Source organism: Podarcis liolepis, assembly GCF_965112155.1.
Source record: "Podarcis liolepis genome assembly, chromosome: 1".
Classification (NCBI taxonomy): domain Eukaryota; kingdom Metazoa; phylum Chordata; class Lepidosauria; order Squamata; family Lacertidae; genus Podarcis; species Podarcis liolepis.
The window spans coordinates 39,331,972-39,354,312 of NC_139554.1; the positions used below are offsets into that span (position 1 = coordinate 39,331,972).

The 22,341-nt window shown below is 41.4% G+C and overlaps 1 protein-coding gene and 1 long non-coding RNA gene across 15 annotated transcripts in view; one reads left to right on the top strand and one right to left on the bottom strand.

Moving 5' to 3' along the window:
* Positions 1-12,525, bottom strand: part of LOC310710139 (uncharacterized protein) — a 37,727-nt gene extending 25,202 nt beyond the window's left edge. For 2 of the 13 annotated variants that reach the window (XR_014527851.1, XM_083510696.1), the window contains exons 1-2: positions 11,800-12,525; positions 9,433-9,549 (exon numbers count right to left, since the gene is read on the bottom strand). Coding sequence is in view for 1 of the 13 variants with exons in the window: in XM_083510696.1 (XP_083366822.1) it covers positions 9,433-9,549; positions 11,800-11,967 (285 nt within the window). In the remaining 12 variants the exon portion in view is untranslated. Of the gene's footprint in view, positions 1-223; positions 294-3,159; positions 4,118-4,596; positions 4,739-7,068; positions 8,058-9,432; positions 9,550-10,483; positions 10,557-10,794; positions 10,860-11,799 lie in introns of those variants that run through there. The other 11 variants (XR_014527852.1, XR_014527854.1, XR_014527855.1 and 8 more) reach the window with 11 other exon arrangements.
* LOC310710655 overlaps positions 1-22,341 on the top strand; it is an 81,463-nt gene that overhangs the window by 28,960 nt on the left and 30,162 nt on the right. The window lies entirely within an intron of this gene.

Sequence of the window (22,341 nt, forward strand, 5' to 3'; positions counted from 1 at the left end):
GATATCTGTGATGCAATTGGCCAGTTAGTAACAGTTGCCTCCCTTGCCCCCCTGGCTCCGCCCATGATTGTAAAGTTAGAAGGGATCCAAAGTATCATCTTGTCCAACACCCTGCAATGCAGGAATCACAGCTTAAGCATCTCCGACAGATTGCTATCCAGTCTCTGTTTAAAAAATCCACAATCTTCCAAGGTAGTTCATTCCACTGTTGAACAGCTCTTACCTTCAGAAAGTTCTTCCCAATGTATAGCTGGAATCTCCTTTATTGTAATTTGAATCCATTGGATTGGGTCCTACCCTCCGGAGCAACAGAAAATCCTTAAGATTTCATATTGTATCTCCTCTCACTCTCCTCTTTTCCAGGCTAAACACACCCAGCTCCCTCAACCACTCCTCATAAGGCTTCATTTCCAGACCTTTTATCACCTTGGTTGCCTTCCTCTGCACACATTCCAGCTTGTCAATATCAGTCTCCCCTTCTCAGTCACACTGAAAGCCCTGTTTTGTTTTGTACATTTTAAAATCTCTGATTAGAAAGTTCAAAGAGGGAGGATCTCCAAGTTACTGCAGAGCATGGAACGTAGAAAAGAAATTCTCCCAAAGACCACATTGATCTACTGGGTATATACTGTATTTTTCACCCCATAGGGCGCACCGCCCCATAGGACGCACCTAGGTTTTTTGGGGGGAAAATAAAGAAAAAAAATATTTATTTCCCCCCCAGGCGCGGGGCTGGCGCGGGGGAAGCCCAAGCTTCCCCCGACCCCAGCCCCCAGAACAGCCTGCTATCCGCAAGCCTAGGGAGCCCGGCGCGAAGTCGCGCCGATCTCCCCAGGCTTGCGGAGAGGTGCTCTTCAGCGCTTCCCAGGCTTCGGAATGCAGGCGGCTCCACACAGCCGTCGGGAGCCCGGCGCGACTTCGCGCCGGGCTCCAGAGGGCTGCATGGAGCTGGGCGAAGCCCGGGGCTGCAGGCACCTCTGCGCAGCCATCGGGAGCCCAGCACGACTTCGCGCCAGGCTCCGGAGGGCTGCGCAGAGCTTCCTGAAGCCTGGAGAGCAAGAGGGGTCGGTGCGCACCGACCCCTCTCGCTCTCCAGGCTTCAACGAAAGCCTGCATTCATCCCATAGGACGCACACACATTTCCCCTTCATTTTTGGAGGGGAAAAAGTGCGTCCTATAGGGTGAAAAATACGGTAAAGGGGAAGGTAGGTTTTCAAGTAATCTGCCCCCGAGCACCCCCAAATTATGCATCTGTTCCTTCAAGGAGAGTGTAGCCTCATCCAAGACAGCAGTGTACTGACTTCCTGGGCTCAGGAACCACTCAGTGTCTGTTTTGCCAGAAATCGTATGTATTTTATTAGCCCACATTTAGCTCACCACTGCATCCATGCATCGGTCCAAGGCCTTATCACCCTGTCCCAATTCAGATGTTATAGAGAAATAGTTATTATCAGTGTACTGATCTCACATGCCTCCAAAACTCCTAATGACTGCTCCCTGTCTTGCTGTAGATGTTAAATAGCATCAGTGACAGTATAATGCCCTCTGGCACCCAAGAAATGCCTTCAGCACATTTAGTGTACTGTATATGCAGAAAGGGCAAATGACTGTTGATTTTCAAAAAGGATAAAGGAGGGAGTCAAGGTGCCATTTCAAAAGTGCAGAAAAATAAGCATTTTATGACATGATATGTTTTTAAGACCCCCCCCTCCTCAGAGGCACTGATGTACAACCCACTTTTGAAATAACAGTGTAGGGTATAGTGCTTTACATTGAAGTGCCCCTGAGGAAGAATATCTTCAGGACGTGCTGGGCTGTTAAAATGTTTGCTTCTGTACACCTTTCAAATTCCATCTCTCTGTTTTCTCTGTCACATAATTGCATCTGTCTTAGAGGAGGAATCTGCTGTTTATACAGAAGCACCCTACCTGGCCCTGAGATCCCCGAGGGCCAATTCACATGACCACTTCTGTGCTATCATTAAATACACAAGAAGCAAAAGTTCAGCGCATGGTTTGAAAGCATTGGCATAAGGTTTTTGTGAAGTCTGTTCACAAGTTGAAAGGTTCGCATTCATTTCTTTAATTCTTTTTACTTCGTTATGACCATCAGAGTTTAATTTCTGAGGTGTATTTTGGTTCAGACCATTTGAAACAGAAGTGGATGTTGTTTTCTCCCCTTTGCCTCTAAAGGACAGAGGCCAGACATTTCTGTCCTCTGAGGAAAAGCCAGAAGATGCCATTGGTGAAATGTCAGAAATAATTAAGAAGAATTCTACTGTTCAGTCTTACAGAAGAAATCTATCTTTTGGGAGAAAAAAACACAGATAAGGGAAATGAGGTGACAGCTTATTTGATGATATTTACAGTTGAATGTGACGTCAATTTGGAAGGGTAGTAGAGATCAATTTTAATGACAGGCAACTAAGCATGCTTATTGATTTGGAGGCCAGCTAGAGCACAAATGGCAATGACCATTAATATACCAGCATCCCAGCCACTCATGCCACAGAAAAATAATTTATACCATTATATTTTTCAAAAAGCAAATTGTTTATGACAGGGGCAACCAATGTGGTACTCCCCAGACATTGTTGCACTGCAGCTCCCATCAGCCCCAGTCACAATGGTCATGGATGTTGAGAGTTGTAGTCCAGTAACAACCAAAAAGGCAACCCTGATTTATGGACAAAATTTAGAAGGGAAATTTATAGATCTGCTGATTTTTTAAAATGGATACTATTAAGTATACTTTAAGGTGTAGTTCCTAACAATTTCAACAAGACCCCATGTGCAATTGTTTAATTATAAATTATGTGACCCATATATTGGGGCAGTGTAGGATAGTGGTTAAAGTGTTTGGATTGCAGGGAGCCGAGTTCATCCATGAAACACACTGGGTGATGATGAGGCCATTCATTTCCACTTAGACTAACCTACCACATCGGGTTGTTATGGAGATTGCTGAGGAGAGGAGTCGTGTACACAGATTTCCTTTCTTGGAGAAAAGGTGAACTATGAATGTAATAATAAATATAGGGCTTTTTACAGATGAAGAATCTTTAGAATGAAACAAGAAGATATATGTAGCCAGCCCTTATGGAAATGTCTATATTTTTATAACCAGATCTTCGCTAAAGCAGCTTGAATAGCAAGCCACCAATGAAAAACCCTTCCCCCCTTTGCTATAACCAGAGGCTGGGGACAGGTTGTGCTGTTGGCTTCCTTTGAGATTTATGGGGCACCAGTAGAAAGAGAGCAGGCTAGCAGTCCTATCTAGGAAAAGTCCAACTAATCGGTTTAGCATAAATAATATAACATGTTGTTCAGTGTGTAAACAATGTTTACAGAGGCACAAGAAGCCAGCTTAGCTAGCAGTATGGAAGCTCCAGGCTATGGGAATAATTGGGCCTGCAAGATCTTCCCATTTGGCCCATAATGCCATTTTGGCCGACATTTGCCCTACACCTGAAAGACCTGGCTCAGCTGAAAGGCACTGGACTGTGCACAGCGCTGTATTCTGGGCTTTGCAAAGCCCAGTGATCAGTGGGTGGGTACAGTAGAGCTTGCAAAGTGCTCTGCACAGGATTTCACAAGACTCAACCTTTAGCTGAACATTGGATCTTGTAAAGTCCCACACATAGTGGTCCGTAAGACCCTACCAGCTGACTGTTAGATCTTTGCAGGCTATGCCTTTGCCTCCAGAGTTTGGTGTCATTGTGCAAGCAGAAGTTCTTCCACTCATGCAATTATTTAGCTGAATGCCACCCTGTATTGCCTGCTGTGAAGACAGATGCAAATAATAAATTTAGCTTCTCTGCAATTTCTTTATCCTCCCTTAGCACACCTTGGACTCCCTTGTCATCCAAAGGTCCAGCCACTTCCCTAGCCAGTCTTTTGAGGTATTTAAATAATTTTTGTTGCTGGCACTTTGCCAAAGTTTGTTTCCCCTTTTTGTTCTCATTTGGACATGACTTCTGTTATCCAAAAGAAGCCTTCTTCCATCTAATAGTTTATCTCATTCTGCTCATTAACAGAACTGGCATCCTCTTGGTCCTGGCGGTACCATTCTTAATCTGCAACTCATCTTAATGGTCTGCTTGCCTTTGTGGTGTACACTGTAGAGGATGAGAGGGGGAGTCATAGGCTATTGCAGTGGATACTTCTGGGAAAGGGGATTTTGCATTTTGGGGTACATCTTCTGCATGGATCGCCTTGCATAAGTTGTCTCAGATTATGTTTTTAGGTCCAGCAGACCACTTATATGAGCTTTTAAAATAATGTGTAGATCAGCTCAGACTGTTCTCTTGGGCCTTACGCAGAAGGTTCTGGTTCACAGAAACACTGGGAGATGTTCTTGACCTACTACAGGCTCTAGATTCCCTGCCAGGGGTGTTGCTATTATACCTAATGCATCTACTCTGGAAACCAGGCACAAATATTTAGGACTGTGCTGGCTGATTCATTGTATTTTATCCATTTAGTTCTAAGAACTCCAGTTTAATTTGCTGGCCTCTTTTCTAGATAGCCTTGTCCAGGCAGGTGCATTATGTGACCCATGAGAGCAGCAAAATAACCAGAATGCACAACGGTGATGAGATAAAATCTGGCCATATCTTTATTGACAGCAGCTGCAGGCAGGGCAAGGGTTGGCATGGCATTGGGTCCCAGGATTAGCTCATCATTCCACTTGCCCCATGTTGATGGAATGTGTCCTCTGGGTTTGGGTCACTGTAAACCTATACAACGGGATTCGGCTAGTGCTGAACCTTGCCGTGGTACAAGCCAAGCAAGCAAGGTCTCACCAGGGTGCAGATTCCCACCAGGCAGACACTGAACCCACGCTTGCGTTTGCCATGGTCAATTCTCCTCTCAGGCCCCTTATGGGGGGGGGATATACAATGTTGACCCTGACCAATGCCATTTCCACCCTCATAAAAACAACCTTATTCCGCCTAACAAAGGAAATACATAATTTCACTGAGGGAAAGTCAGGAATAAAACCCCCAACCAAATGCCAATCAGGGAGAGAGAGAGAACTCTTTCAAGCCCTGTCAACCAGCAACCCAAAATTGCTCAGTGAAGACTCTAACCTGAGGGTGGGGCGGGCAGGAAGCTCTCAAAGCAAAATGGCTGTGAGCTCCAGGGGAAGCAGCCTTATAGACTTTCCCCTCCCTTCTGCAACAAGGGCTTATGAGACAGCTTTTCCCCATGAGCCCATCACACAGAGAAGATACTGAACAAAACCTTGCCCAGGATTCTGCTCCAATCTATGGACCACAATGCCTCTGGACAAAGGAGTCCCGTGCTTACTGGGCACAGAACAGGGCTTCTAGATCAGTTTGTCATGCTTATCAATCACCAACTATATCTATCTTTCTCTCTAGCTATCTACACACACACATTCTCTTATTTCCTATTTTCCACATCTTCTGTGGAAGAGAAAATAGCTTCATCTTATTTAATTTAGTGCCTGTATTATAATTGCTTTGTTTTTCCCCCAATCAGAACAGGTATCCTGTTTTAATATGGTGCTCAATACTCTCTGGTCTTGATAAACAGGCTAGAGCTTCCTCTTCTGGTTTATGTTGATCCAATCCCCCTTTTATTTTTCTCTCACTCTGAATTAATTTGCCTTGACTGCTTTTACCCACTCTCAATTAATATATTAATTTACAATAAATTAATTAATCCCCCCCTGACAACTGTTTTAGGGGCACCACAACTCATATTAATGGTGGACTGCCCATTCTAATTAAAATCAATACATAGCCCTTAATGCATTTACTCCTATCTTTACCACGAAAACTAGCTCACCAGGAAGAAGTCATTTAATCACTGGACTGGGTTGATACGCGTGATCTTGGCGAAAGATTAGATGTTTGCATTTTGCAATGCAACTACCAGCATGGCATTCACCATGGAAATATTAAATGAGTAAAGGTATGTGTTTTATTTTTCCTGTAGCAACCTTATGCAGACATTCTAATTCTTACATCCAGGTACATTCCTACTCATACTTGGATTTATTATGTACAGCGAGGACCACATTCATTGAAACATATTGCCCTGCATAACACTTTCAAGAAGTGTTGTCTTCTCCTCTGGACAACTTCCAGAGATCCCTAATTTTCTCCTGATTATGCTCTGTAAGTGTTGGTTTTCTTGGCTTTAGGTAACATTTTGAAATACTCTTTTGACATATTGTATTATTTCATGGTCTTGTACTTTATTATATGTTTGACGTATGGCTTACAAAACACCTTGAGTTTAAAAAGTAGTATACAAGTATACACCTGAATGTATAGGGAAACTTTAGGGAAACTTTTTAAGGTTTTATTTTTTTTCCTATATTTTTATATATGCTGAAAGCTGCCCAGAGTGGCTGGGGCAACCCCGCCAGACGGACAGAGTACAAATAATAAATTATTATTATTATATTATTGTTATAAGTTTATTAAATAAATAAGCAAGACAGTTTCTTTTGACCACTGGATGACTTTTTCAAATAGATGTGTAGATCCGTAGGCCATTTTGCACACTTACCAGGCTGGCAAGAGTCTCGGAGCAAGTGTGCTCCCTTGCGCCATGCAAATAAAATCTTCCCTTGGGATGAAGGCCAGTTTTAAAATGTAATAGTAGGTCGTTGTAATCATCATCACACGTGAGACGAGAGCTCTGTGGTGACACCCGATTGTACACACGTCCAAGGAATGTTTGTCGGGAGCTCCCATGTTTTAGTCACAGATACAGTATACCGTATTTTTTGCTCTATAAGACGCACCAGACCACAAGACGCACCTAGTTTTTGGAGGAGGAAAACAAGAAAAAAAATATTCTGAATCCCAGAAGCCAGAACAGCAAGAGGGATCGCTGCGCAGTGAAAGCAGCGATCCCTCTTGCTGTTCTGGCTTCTGGAATAGCTGCGCAGCCTGCATTCGCTCCATAAGACGCACACACATTTCCCCTTACTTTTTAGGAGGGAAAAAGTGAGTCTTATAGTCTTATAGAACAAAAAATATGGTATATGGTGGAGAAGTAGAAGGTTTCATTTGGCCTGTTAAATGTTTGAACCTTGCTGCAGAATATATGAGAAGTTCATTATGGCTTACTCTCCTCTAGTTCCTAAGGATACTCAGAGTCTTCTGGTTTATGAGGACATTCTACTGCTTATTTTGTCTGATGCCCACCCCAAAGGTTATTATCCACCATCATTTATGCCATTTCCAGGGTTTTAGGTGCTGATAATTTTGAAAGGTTCCTAATAACTTTGAACGGCAATCATCTACAGAAAGAATTTCAACTCCAAACAACCCATTTCTCCATGTGGCAGTTGAGGGGTTGCTCTCTGGAGAGTTACATCAGGGGACACACACTCCCTAGGTGCTAATTGCTTCTCATTCATACTGATACCGTCCTTCATTTAAAAGCACGCAAGGAGTAATGGCCCAGTAAATCTGAAGGCCAGGCCAGTTGGTGCTTTGAGTGAGATATACTGAGGTAAGAAATCAACTTCTTAGGTTTAGGAGCCTCCTGAGCTTTTTCTTTTTAATCAGACTATTGATTTCCCTCCCAACATTCATTGTCTAAAACTTGATCACTGATATACTTTTCACCTTCCTACAATGAAACACTTGGGAAAGCTCCATAAAATACCTGGAAAATGCCCATTGAAAACACAAATCTACCATTTTTTAGCTGGGAAAAAATAGCTCTCGTCTCATAGGTAAACTATGAGAATTGAGAAGTACATTGCTTTGACATTTATGGGTCCTTTTATGTTGCTGTTTACTACTACAAGCTGCGCAAAGCATAGGGGTCTAGCCATTTAAAATGTGCGGCTCGCCTGGTTTCTTATATAAGAATGTTAAAAGTTACACTAGTAAAGACCTGTGCTGAACAAAAAGTATTACGGAATTCTGTATACATAAATGACTTTTGCTCTCTCTAACAGTGGCTTTTAACTTTTAACAGAATTGTTCCTGCTTCTTGGTGGCTCCACTGGGGTACAAATGAACAACATAAATCATATGTGTGACATCAGCAAAGTTCTGGGCACTGAAAAGAAGTGAAACAATAATTTATTTATTCATCACCATTGTATGCCATGCCCAAGCAGCTTGGAGGAGCCACATACAGGGCTACTCATTCCCTGTGAGGATGTAGGCTTGACAGGCAGAGAGTGTGAGTTACCCAAAGCCATGAAGTCAGCCTTGTGGCAAAGTTATAATTTGAGAACAGTTTCCTCTAGTTCAGGTATACTGCTGTATCTACTACACCACAGTGGCTGTTCAATTGTGGACAAATGTGTGTCTAGAAATATAAAGTGGTACCTCGGGTTACAGACGCTTCAGGTTACAGACTCCGCTAACCCAGAAATAGTACCTCAGGTTAAGAACTTTGTTCTCATCCTAACAGAAATCGTGTGACGGCGGCACAGCGGCAGTGGGAGGCCCCATTAGCTAAAGTGGTGCTTCAGGTTAAGAACAGTTTCAGGTTAAGTACGGACCTCCGGAATGAATTAAGTTCTTAAACCGAGGTACCACCGTACAGGCATTTTGCGCGCGTTCAAAGAATGTGCAATCAAGCATGTGAGCATCACTGTGAACCTGGAAGTTGCAGGAAAAGATTGTGGAACTGGGGTAGGGATGTAATAGAGAGTGCTTATGTGCACTCTGACAATGCGCATGAAAACCTGGAACATAACCTGTGCATGTGGCCATAGTGTAGATGAAGCAGCTGTGTGGTAACCCTGATAAACTAGCATTTATGTCTTTTGTGTTTTTATGTTGTAAACCACCCTATGATCATCATATAAAGGGTGGTATTTAAATATAATTTAGTAGTAGTAGTAGTATTTGTAGGAGTAGGAACACTTAAAGCGTGTTTACCCTTCCTTACACTTGAAAAAGTCTGCTAAACACAAAAGAAAAGTGATATTTAGAGAGGAAGGGGGGAAAGCATTAGTTCTTCTTAATATATATTTGGTTAGCCCCCAGCAATCCAAACACCTCAGAAGAGACTGTCAATGTTGACCTTACAGAGTGGATCTTCTCAGGCCTAGCAGAAATCTGCAGTCACCTCAGCAACCTTTTCATGGGAAGCAAGGCTGGGTTTGGGTGGGGACATGCCAGCATCACACACACACACACACACACACACACACACACACACCGAGCTACTGCGGGGTGTGCATAGTTCAAAAACACGGCTGCAATGGGTTCTGTGAGCCAGTTAACCAAGTGCAACCTCCTGCCTGTGACTGGCATGTGCTGAGATCACTGCTGGATTGTACCATATATGGGGCTGTCTCTGGTTTACCACAATATTGTGCTCTTTGCTCAAAATAAAGCCAAATAACATACAGTTATGGGACATGTGTAGAGTAACAGTTGAACCATACTACATGGCAACACTTGGCTACTCAGTTTACCTTGAAGTGGCCTTCTGGAGCTTGTTGGTGACTTGTCCAGGTGTATTTCAGGGTAGCATCACACAGCCACTCCCCAAAAAGATGACCCTGGTTCTCTTTTGCACAGGTTCTGATGGCCTTGGGAAGGAAAGAAAGGGGTGTTAGCTGCGGATAGTTGTAATGGTGGTTTGTCTTGCTTCCTGATGATTCTCTTTCTCACAGGACTGTTGGTAACAGTGACCTTTGGGAGGATGGAGTTCTTAAGCCTTTTTTTAAAAAGTATGAATATCACACTTTTTCAAAACAAACACACACATACACACATGTGATTTGGACTAGCAATGGGGAAGAAGTGAAATTTGTTTTGCATTTTAATGCAAACTTCTGATATCTTCATTTTTCCAAATTTTGTGATCCTGTTTTCCAACCAAGTAGGCATGTACAAAAATATGTTTATTAGGGGAAACCGTGCATAAAAAATCCATATATTGGGGGGGGGAATATTAAGTCATTGTATAAGGAGGAATTGCTTCCCAAACTGTGTAAATTATGAAAAAAGTGCACTGAAATGCTGATGAATTTTTAAGAGGGTATCCCCCGACCCCCCAAAATCTGCAAACTGATACAGAAATGTGGAGACTTCAACTTCGGATTGGAAAGATATGAGAAACTGAGACAAGCTGAAATTGACAAATCTGTTCAACCACAGTTGGACCTTGGTTTTCTTTTCTAACATGCTGAGAGAAACCTTCATGTGGCTTCACTAAACAAAGTCCTCTTTTTGGGAGATCCTTCCCCCCAAACCCCAGGCAAATAATAATATCCATATGAGGAAATGTAACCCCTCCAAAAGTATGTAATCTAGTTCCCGAGAATGTAGACTCATGTATGAGTATTCTGTTGAGTATTCAGTACTGAAAGCAGAGTGCTGCATATGCAGAAACTTTTACAAGAGGGATAGACTGTTCTCTTATTGGGTGTTTAGAATGATTTCAGAACACTAATGGCATGTGTCATCAGTTCACAAAAGGCATGGGGAATAAAGCTTTGGTAAAGAAAAATACATATTTACATTTCTTTTGGGCACATAAGTTGGGCACCTTTATTATGAAGAAATGGAGAATCACTAGATGGTAATGAGATTCCTAGAAGACAGAAAATGCCAATTTACCGAAGGAAAAGAGGCAGATGAAAGGAAGATGTAGTCTATTGGAAAAAAATACACATACATTAAAAATAAGGAATACAGAGGGACTGTCAGCCTGCACTGATCAGGTTAGACAGATAGAAATTAATTATATTTTGTCTAAGAGGCTGCCTCTGTAGCCTTGGTCCATTTTAAAAAGCACATTAGAAGATTTTTCAAACTTGCTTTCCAATTACCTTGGATGGCAGGCAAAGTGCTTTGAAACAAAACTCATTTTAAATTGGTAAATGCAACCAATCCCAACTGACAGCATTTTCAAAATTCATAACATTCTGCTACTGGTCAAACTAATTCTAAAGGGGATACACATTATAACAGTCCTTTATTAAGGAGAGCGCAAAGGGGCCAATAGTACAGAGACACGGCAGAAATTTTTAAGACAGATAAGTGTGGAAAGGAGAAATCGGTGGAACGTCTGCTGAGGAGGAAACTATTTTTGAGTCAGAAATAGGCACTGGGAAATTAAACATCTATGCACAGTCTAGGCTTATTTTGTTGGCAGTTATTTGGACTGCTTCTACTCCTTTTGTCCCCTCTGAACAAATATATGAAGAAATTGCAATATATGTATCTTTGAAAAAGATATACATGGCATTTCTGTCATGGAAGCCTTAGAAGACACACCAGTCAGTAGACAATAACAAATACAACTAATTCTAGTACCGAGTAGTGATTAAACTATACAGTGAAAATGATCCACACCTTCTAGTAAGAGTATGTGGTAACTCCAAATGGGCCTTGAATCAATTTAGGCCAATTTGGTTTGACCTAGGGTTTAGCTAGAATGGGTTCAGGAAGCCCCAGATTACCCTGGGTCAGATCAGGTCCACCCTGAGTGATCTGGGTATGTCAAGGGGGGCTGTTGGGTGGTGAGCAGTGGTGGAAGAGTTGCATATGGGCAGCCTACATATGTCTTCTTCTCCCATGTTTATTTGGGGTTTTAAACCCTAATTCAAAACTGTGTGAGATGTGGGTGGTGCTGTGGTCTAAATCACTTAGCCTCTAGGGCATGCCAATCAGAAGGTTGGCATTTCGAATCCACATGACACGGTGAGCTCCTGTTTCTTTGTCCCAGCTTCCAACCTAATGGACCTACCCCACAACATAGACCACTACTCCCTATATGTTTATTCAGAAGTTTCCAGTTATTTCAAGAGCTTTCCTCTTTAGTACAGTCTTACCTTGGTTGTCAAACGCCTTGCAACTCGAATGCCTTGGCTCCTGAACACCGCAAACCCAGAAGTGAGTGTTCCGGCTTGCGAAAGTTCTTTGGAACCCAAATGTCCGACACTACTTCCATGGCTTCCAATTGAGTGCAGGAGGTTCCTGCAGCCAATCAGAAGCCGCATCTTGGTTTTCAAATGTTTTCAGAATCGAACGGACTTCTGGAATGGATTCCATTCAAGAACCAAGGTACGACTGTAAGTTTGTTTAGGACTGCAACTTTAGAGTGGGAAGATGTACAGGAATCAGTACATCAATTGTTACTTCCACTTGGGTGCTGTCGTGTTTAAACTAAGATTATTTTAATACTCTTTGGATTTCCCTGCTTTTCTTTGTAACTTACCTCCTGGCTCAAAACACAAACTTTGCAATCCAGGGTTCCCTTTTATAGAATTGCCAGTAGGAAAAAATCAGAGAATTTGAAAGAATCATTAGCACAATGTACTTTAATAAGGTTGTAATTAAAGCTTACAGGCATTGGAATAATAGGCTGTGTACTGGTTTTACATGGCTGCCTTGAGAAATGCATGCATTTATTAACTACTAATGGTGTGATTTACCATTGAGTTGTGTTGCTATTACTACTGCCTCTTTCTGAGCTCCCAGGGCATGCTGTAGGAGGAAGACATCAATCACATTTATGTCATACGGACTTAGATTGTATTGTCGTCTAGCTGCTTGGATTAAAGCTCATTGTCGAAAAGGTTCTGTTGCATTGTGATACTGCTTTATTTACATACTCAAGTGCCCCCTCCCTTCTGTTCCTCCTATTTTAGACACCGATCACAGTATTAAATTTATATTTTCTGTGATACATGTGTTGGTATTTAATATCCTATGTCATTTCACACTCTCTGGGGAATAAGGCTGGCCACAAAATAAATTTTCTGGGAAAGCAGCTATCAGGACAAAAAGATAGTGATTTGTTTTTATTAAACAGTTTTATTATATGCAACAGAGACTGGTCAACATTTAATTGCAAATCTTTTTTAAAATAAAAATAAAAATCCCAGGGCTTCTTTAGCATGACAGGGAGCTTATCTTGATCTTTGAAGACCCCATTTGTATGGTTGCAAAAGACAACATGGCTCCTTCCCTTTTAACAGTTGTGTAGAAAAGAGGAATTCAGCAGGTGTAGCTTGCATAACAAGTTTTCAAAGTTGCAGGAGAGCTGTTCTGTTTTGCGCTTGATCACCCAAACTACTTCTGCGAAGGTGCCACTGTGACATTGTCAATTTGGCTATCAGGATGCAGGTGGGGAGGAAACGGATACCCAGATGCAGATGTCCAGCAGGGCCCACAGATTGGGGCCAAGGAGAGAAAGAGGTTAGTTTTTTTCTTTTCTTTTTAGCTTTCCCTATTCAGCATGTCCTGCATACCCCCACACCCCGGAAATTGACCAGGGCTTTCTGGGGGGTGGGAGCAGAACAGGAGAGGGAGAGAGGAGGAGTACTATTCCATCTGGCAAGCAGAAGTCTTTATGAAACTGGGCCTCATTTGTTTACAGGGCTTTAAACACTAATGTGAGCACCTTGAATTGAGGCTGGAAACAAACTCGGCAACCAATGCAGCTGTTTTAAAATAGAGGTTATGTGAGTTCTAAATGGAACCCCAGCCAGTAATCTGGATGCTGCATTTTGGACCAGTTGAAGTTTCCGAGTTTTCTTCGAGGGCAGACCCATGTAGAGCATGTCACAATAAGCCAGTCTGGAAGTTACTAAAGCATGGAGTACAATGGCTGAATCATCTCTCGAAAGGGTCATATTCCTAGCCAGACATTCCTAGCCACCGAGGTCTCATGAGCCTCCAGAGGCAATGTTGGACCCATTAGTATCCCCAGTCTATGGGCCTATTGCTTCTGTAACCTGGTCCAGAGCAAGCCATCTCCTCACCTCTTGAACCCAAGAAATTCAGCCCCAGAAGGATTCAGACAACTTTTTGCCCTCCTCATCTAGTCTCCTCATGCTCCAATGAAGCATTAATCACTCCCTTGACCTACCCAGGCAATCCTTTGACTAGCTCTAAGAAGTCAAGTTGAGCAAGAGTGAAGAATACAGGAGCTTGACTGCATCGCTGCAAGCACCTTGTCCGCATCCTCAAAAATGATCCAGCTCAGATAAACAGACAGTCACTCTGAATGCTTCTAAAGGACTTGCTCTGTAGCATCAAATTCTATCAGAATATGAGTGAGGTTTTATTACTGAAGTGCTCAAAATTTGTCCCAGAAGACTTCTAAGGATGTCAGAGCAATGGCCTCCCAGCCAGAAGACAAAAGCAAATTCACCACTAAAAAATGGGAACTGCATATGGGTTTTCTGACCTAAGAACTGTAATGCAGCTTCCAAAACAGGACATGTATAACATTGGTCAGATTGGGTTGTATCCAATACCGTTCCTCCAATCATGTTCCAGTGGAAACCAGCAAAAATCTCCTTCCACGCTTACATTCACAGAAGTTTTTGCAGGGTTGAAGAGATTTCTGTGACGGAAGGGACTCAGTTAGATACAGTACACTGCCTTTAATGATTTTTGTTGGAGAGAGAGAAATCTGAATCCTCTGCTTCCCGTTTGCTTCCTTTAAATATGTGGTCTGCTCTCTCTCTGGCTCATGGGTCGAACTTTTCAGCCTTGTATTGAAAAGCACACCCCACACCCATTTACCCTTGTTGGATTGAGACCATTGTGTTTGGAACAGGGGTAAAGTATTAAATTTTCACTTATACAGCACAATAGGGTTTTTTTTAATTACCTATGTTTCAGTAGTTAATAGGACTCACTGAAAACAACCAGTTTTTCTTAATGTTAATTAAAGGAGAATTAAGGTCAACTCTATTTTATTTAACTGTCACTACCAAGAACCAACTCTTCTTCATTAATCCAAAACATCCAGGACAGCTTTCCCCCTATTAATATAGGTATATATATGAAGTGCTTATCATTTGTAACCAATCACTGCCTCCTCTAATGGATATTTGAAACCCTTATTGATTTGGTAAATTTGTTTCAACTAAGGTCAATAATGATAAATGACTCGCGTTCTGCATGAAGTGACTTGGGACTTTTGAATTAAATGATTGTAATTATCTGTAGTTACTCTGTAACTGCAACTGTTACTGGTAGTGACACGATGCCCATCTATTTGTAATGAGGACATTTTCTGACCTTTTACTGTTTCCAAGTTCCTTTAAGACTTTTGAAAGTTAGACAAGAGCCAACCAAACATTGGGTGCCTGGAAGGGCATGCCTACCTGGTGGTTATTAGTTGAGTTATCTTATGCAGACAAATCTCACTTTACTGTTGGTCTTGGCTATAAAATAGGTGTCTGGAGGACATGCCCTTCAGTCTTGGGTGATAAACTGGTTGATAGGCAATTAGGTAAGCAAGACCACTTATTATTTCTCTCCCCAATTGTGATTCCCAGAAATTGTGATATTCAGAGGCACATTCCTTCCAACAGCGCAGGTAGAACATACCGTATTTTTCCATGTATAAGACTAGGTTTTTTCCCCTTTAAAAGAATGTCAAAAATTATGGGGCATCTTATGCATGGATAGTGACTCCCTCCATTTTCTTAAATCCGAGTCCTCAAAAATAGGGGACGTCTTATACATGGGGGTGTCTTATAGACGGAAAAATATGGTAACTATCATGGCTGGTAGCCATTGATAATCTTATTCTTTATGACTAAGGAAGGCAGTTGGAAGTAGAGAAGCATTAACTGAGCAATAAGAAGGAATAATAATAATAATAATAATAATAATAATAATAATAATAGATTTATGCCCTGCCCATCTGGTTCGGTTTCCCCAGCTACTCTGGGCGGCTCCCAATCGAATACAGTGGTACCTCGGGTTAAGTACTTAATTCCTTCCGGAGGTCCATTCTTAATCTGAAACTGTTCTTAACCTGAAGCACCACTTTAGTTAATGGGGCCTCCTGCTGCCGCCGCACCGCCGGAGCACGATTTCTGTTCTTATCCTGAAGCAAAGTTCTTAACCTGAAGCACTGTTTCTGGGTTAGCGGAGTCTGCAACCTGAAGCGTATGTAACCTGAAGCATATGTAACCTGAGGTACCACTGTATTAAAAAAACAAAACAGCATGAAACATTAAAAACTTCCCTAAACAGGGCTGCCTTCAGATGCCTTTTAAAAGTAGAATAGTTGCTTATTTCCTTTGACATCTGATGGGAGGGCGTTCCACAGGGCAGGTGCCACTACTGAGAAGGCCCTCTGCCTGGTTCCCTGTAACCTCACTTCTCGCAGTGAGGGAACCGCCAGAAGGCCCTCGGCGCTGCATCTCAGTGTCTGGGCTGAACGATGGGGGTGGAGACGCTCCTTCAGGTATACAGGGCCGAGGCCATTTAGGGAAGAAGGTGAGAAAGAAGAGCCCAGGCTATCAGTCTTCATATGTGCGTGAATTTGGTTGCTTCCATAACAGTTGAAAAAATATCTTTTTACCCAGGAATTTCCCCAACCATTAATACCAATTCCTGCCATTCCTGGTTACCGTGACTGATATTTTAACATTATTTTATTTTGACTGATATTTAATTTTGTGTTATTGAGTTGGTTTTATTCTCAAAAATAAAAGGTGGTATACATATTCCTTTGATAAATAAATGGGGAAAAAATGATTGCCCTTCTATGGTTTGGAAGCGTATACTATTAAATCAGAAGGTTTGCTACAGGACTTCAGGCATATGTTGGTCATCAAATTGCAACTGTGCATAGTTGCTCACTTTGAAAGAATGCGTTCATTGATTGGCTGGTACAAGGACAGGCACCTCTCAAAACTATATTTAGAAGCCACTGTTTGTCTCAATCCATCACTTTCAGTGAGGCAGGGACAAAGAAAATCCATAGCATTTAGATTATACATTTATGCTGCAATTATTCTGGTTCAACAAAAATAATATCCAGTGGGATTGCATGAGCCAAGAAAGTGCATGCATTTAAATATAGTACATTTTGAACACAATGACATATGTCTATCAGTATCAACTCACACCAATAAACTGCAAGTCACACTCCCTCCAATAGGCTACAAACCTCTATTACAAGGCACACTTAATTTAATTAATCCGCTTGGCTGTCTCCACTCAGCAGGAACCTTGTAATGAAATAACAAGCAATAACATATCCCTCATTCCCTAGGGGTAGAGTCCCTTTGGGTCAAGGTTGGAATCAGTGGAAAAGGAAGGTCAGGGAGCTTATGTTGAAACTCTTGCTATGCCATCAGATTGAACTTGGGTGTTTCTTAAATTCACATGGTAGCCTATTTTCTTTTACTTCTTCAAATATTCATGCATTCTGTAGTCTTGCAGAGCAATTGTGAGCATGAGACAAAGAGTGCTGTGAGATAAAGAGACAAAGAAGTATATGTTTTTAATTTTTTGTGTACTTTTATTTTACAGTAATTCATGTGAATATGTGTTATGGCATCTTGTTGCTTAGGAAACATATTTTCTATTAATCGAGAGAATCACAAAGGATTGAATTGTTTGCCTCCAGCTAAGGTCTTAAGATTGTGCTTGAAAACTTCATTGCAGTGAGTAGAATTAGGGTAATGCATTCTTCCTCCTTCCTCCTCCTTCTTTTTTTGGAAAAAGGTTTTTATTTTAAAAAAACTTACACACAGAACAATAACCAACACACTTGTCTCCAAAGAACTAGAAACAGAAGAGTAATACATTCTGGAACATTGATGCTGGTGTGAGAGGCTGGTGTGTAGGACTTTACTTTCTTCCCTATATTGTTTCCCTTACAATGATATCCCATCTTTCTTCCATTGTGGAACCTAAAATGGTTCACAGATTGCTCCCAAGAGGTCCTCCATCCAGACACTGACCAAAATCTGACCTGCTGACCTTCAGCATGGTGGTAGTCTCATGAGTCTTTAGACAATGGGACTGAGTAGAATGGTGGAAAAGTCATGGAGAGGTGACAGCTCTGTCCCTCTTATAAATCTAGTTTGGCCCTATGTTGTTGGGGGAAATGGTGTTCCATCTCCTTGCAGGTTCCTTGAAGCATTGTGTTTTCTCAGACTTGCATGAGACGGTATTGATAACTAACCAGCGTCCTTTAAAATGAAGTTCTGCTATCCTTAGTAATATGCTGCTTGAATGTTTTCCTTTCTTGTTTGGTTTATTGTGTTATACATGGTATTGAATATTTTATTGTATAAATATTGCTGAGAAAAAAAATCCTATATTTGTTTGTTCAGAAGTAAGTCCCACTGAATTCTATGGACGTTCTCCCAAGTAAGTGTGTACAAGAAGGCAGCCTTTTGGCTTCACCACAATGATGGCTCTCTCTTTCCTTGGAAATCTGCCAGTGCTCGAACCACTTTCTAAAACAGGTCTTTCACGGCCGGTGTTGAAGTTGTTAGCATTTGCTATATTTTTAATCTCCTTAATTAGATTTTATTTGAAGCTTAATGGAATCTTTTACATTTGCTTTTTAATTTTATTACTCCCTGTACCTAGCCCTCAAGGTAGGGAGAGCTAACCGTTCAAATAAATAAATAAATGGAATGAGATTGGACAATTTCAAATTCAAGTTATAAAAGTTAAATTTTGTGTTTAGCTTTGTTCAAACTATCAGCAAGCATTATGCGCTTGAGTACCCACACTTTCTGTTCTTTCACTCATTTTAGCTTCTCTCCCCCTCTTTCAAAAACTCTCCTCTAACTGGAGACTGGCTCCAATTTAGGGTAATTTTATACAACCCCAGTTTCATTTCAATTTATAGAAATAATTAGAGCAAATTAGATCATGGGGAAAGTTTAATTAACTGGGCATAGTTTTGAATTAAAGTCCATTTCGGTGGAAATTGGAAAAGCCTCAGTAATTCAGTACTTCATTATAGCATGATTTAGCATCCTAGATTATAGGGGGGGGACTATATGTCAGCATACATGAAGCAGCAGATTGAGTGGCTATACTTCTCTGTGACCCATAGCTTTAGGCGTTACACATACCTACTGTGATACCTTAGGGATAGATTCCACATGCACTCATTTCAAGTATTCTTGAACCAATTTCTTGACTTCCAAACACTCTTCCCAGCTTCATTAGCATACTTGGATAGTCCTATAAAGTGTGTATAGCATACTTATTACTTTTTCCATATAATTAAATATGTACTGAATTTACTGTCAATGCTGGGGTCGGGGTGGGAAATCTATTGCCCAAGAGATTTAATTCAGCAACGCTTTACAAAAGTTACTAATTATAGTTAATTCTATTGGTATTTGAAATTTCATTAATCATGATGACTTAATTTGGATTAATGTGGATGTAATCTTCTAATTTGCTGAGAATTTAGAACTAATTTAAGATCAAATATTGGATAGAGTTATATATTAAAGGAAGTTCATTTTTGCTTTATAAGTTAGTCTTTTGCTTATAGATTTCCATGTAAATTGGTCAATATTGATCAGGAGTGTTTCCAGTGGATCTGCAGCAGTGGAATCCTCCTTGGCAGAGAGAATGAATTGTATTTTAAGACATGCATAAAGTACTTTGTTCAATACCCAGATCTGCCGCTTTTCACCAATGCTTAGCTATAGGGCAGCTGGAGACATTTTCCTGCCTGAGGTCAAGCAACAAATTCCTCTTCCTTTGCCTCTCAAGAAGTGCTCAAAGTTAGCCAAGTTATTTTCTCCCCTGAGGCAGAAAAATACCACATAGACTTCCCAACTCCCATACATTAAAAATACAACAACAAACAACAACAAAATCAACCATTTGCTCTTCTTTCACAGCACCCAAGTTAGCTGTCTAACGGTAGAGCTGCGCCTAATGGGCCAAGTGTTTTGACGTGATCCCAAACCCCTGTTTCCTGCCATGCACTCTTATGGGAGTTTCCCAGTCAATTAAATAAAGCTGATACTTTAGATATTGTCCCCATTAAGTGAAACAGCTGTGGGCATTAAGACACTCTGACATGGCGTGCCCACAAGAACAGGCTAGATCAGAAGAATACACTTGATTCTGAATGCCAGTTCAACTGTAGACATTATTGTAGGGCTTCCATTAATGGAAGTTTGCCTCCTAAGGCATTGCACGTGCCATTTTTAAACACACACACACATGCTCCCTGGTCATTGAGTTGGATTTGCTTGCTTTTGTATTTTTTACACCATTCTGTCATTCAAAAATTGACACAGTTGGTACTTTCCCTGAAAGAACTGAAAATGGGTCAAAGTGATATAATAGTCTCATGGAGGGAAGAACCAGCAAGTTGAGCCAAGGGAAACAGACCTGCCCCCTCTCTCCCCCCATTCTTTTTTTTAATTGAAAAGTACAAACATAACAAAAAGAAAGAAAGAATCAAAAATTTAAGCCATAAAGCGCCACAGCCCAGCAATACAAAAATATAAAGATACAGTGTAGATCCAAAGGGATAACATAGTATTAACTAATACAAATATTCCCTTTATGGATAATAAATATTTATAAAAATATTCTCCTTTCTTTTCTTACTTTTACTGATTTGTAGGGCTGGCAAGAAGGAGGCTACTACTCCAATTCATTTTGCTGATTTTTCACAGCACATTAACTTGGGAGTAAGTCTCATTTGAACTCATGGGTAGATATGCATAGACACACACTGTTTTTTATTTTTGTTTTTATTGAATTTTACAAGCAAGAATTGTTGTTGTTGTTTAGTCGTTTAGTTGTGTCCGACTCTTCATGACCCCATGGACCAGAGCACACCAGGCACTCCTGTCTTCCACTGCCTCCCGCAGTTTGTCAAACTCATACTAGTAGCTTCGAGAATACTGTCCAACCATCTTGTCCTCTGTCGTCCCCTTCTCCTTGTGCCCTCCATCTTTCCCAACATCAGGGTCTTTTCCAGGGAGTCTTCTCTTCTCATGAGGTGGCCAAAGTATTGGAGCCTCAGCTTCACGATCTGTCCTTCCAGTGAGCATTCAGGCCTGATTTCCTTAAGAATGGAGAGGTTTGATCTTCTTGCAGTCCATGGGACTCTCAAGAGTCTCCTCCAGCACCATAATTCAAAAGCATAAATTCTTCGGCGATCAGTCTTCTTTATGATCCAGCTCTCACTTCCATACATCACTACTGGGAAAACCATAGCTTTTACTATACGGACCTTTGTTGGCAAACAAACAAGAATAATGTTATACAAATAAGCATACCATTGGTTCCCCTTTATCACATACACAGCCCAATAAGACAACAACAAGAATCCCTTGACAGCATACAAATCACTCTGGCTAACCTGATCCAAAAATGCACACTCATAGGCCTGCACTGTTAATGTCTGATCCCTTGTCCCTCCCACCCCAACAGCATAAGTTTTTCAAACCTCTGAGTAAAGCATATTTGATTTTTTGTTTTGTTTTTGCAAGGCATCATTATATTTTAAGGGACACGGGTGGCACTGTGGTCTAAACCACAGAGCCTAGGGCTTGCTGATCGGAAGGTCATCAGTTCGAATCCCCGTGACGGGGTGAGCTCCTGTTGTTCGATCCCAGCTTCTGCCTACCTAGCAGTTCAAAAGCACGTCAAGTGCAAGCAGATAAATAGGTACCACTCCGGCGGGAAGGTAAACAGTGTTTCCATGCACTGCTCTGGTTCGCCAGAAGCGGCTTAGTCATGCTGGCCACATGCCCTGGAAGCTGTCTGCGGACAAACGCCGGCTCCCTCGGCCTATGGAGTGAGATGAGTGCACAACCCCAGAGTCGTCCACAACTGGACCTTACGGTCAGGGGTACCTTTATTATATTTTAAATATTTTGAAAATAAGGTCTGTTTTCCCCCACTAGCTCATAATTAAAAATAGACGTGCATGCAACACCACACTGTAACTTTTTTCAGTCACTACCTTTTATTTTGAAGGGTTTTTAACATTGCACCTCTCAAATAAAATGAGGTGTTGGCTGAATGATTTGTCCGTTCAGTCAAAGTGTGTGTTTCTCTGTAGCTATTCAATTGCTGTCCATTATAATTGCAGTCGTCATGGTGTGGCAAGAGATTTTTTAAAATACTGGTAACAGCCATTTTGTATTCTCCACACACCTCTGAACAGGGCTCTCTGAGGAAAAGAAAATGGCAGCTTCTCCAGTTTTCTCCCCCAGCCACAAAAAGTTTGCCTCACCTCAAGATATTAGCAAAACAAAGGAGCTGATTTCAAGGTGGGTGAAACAGCTGAGAAATGGCTATCAGTTCAGCACTGTTGACTTGTATAAAATAGTATCAGTGTTTCCAGAAGTTGACGGTTTCCTTTGCTAGTTTAGCTCCTCATCATGCTGAATGCATATCTCAAAGAAAATCCAACCATTTCTTTTAGTCTGGCCACACAGGTGACAAATATGACAAGTTTGGGCTTTAAAGCTGAAGTGTTTGGAATTGGGTGTGCAAAGTATCTAAACTCATTTGGGATACAGCCACACAGCACCACCGCAACAGGAACACTGAAATCCATTTTCCTTAAGTCCTTTGTGGAGCTTACTCTACATCTAAAGTATGTA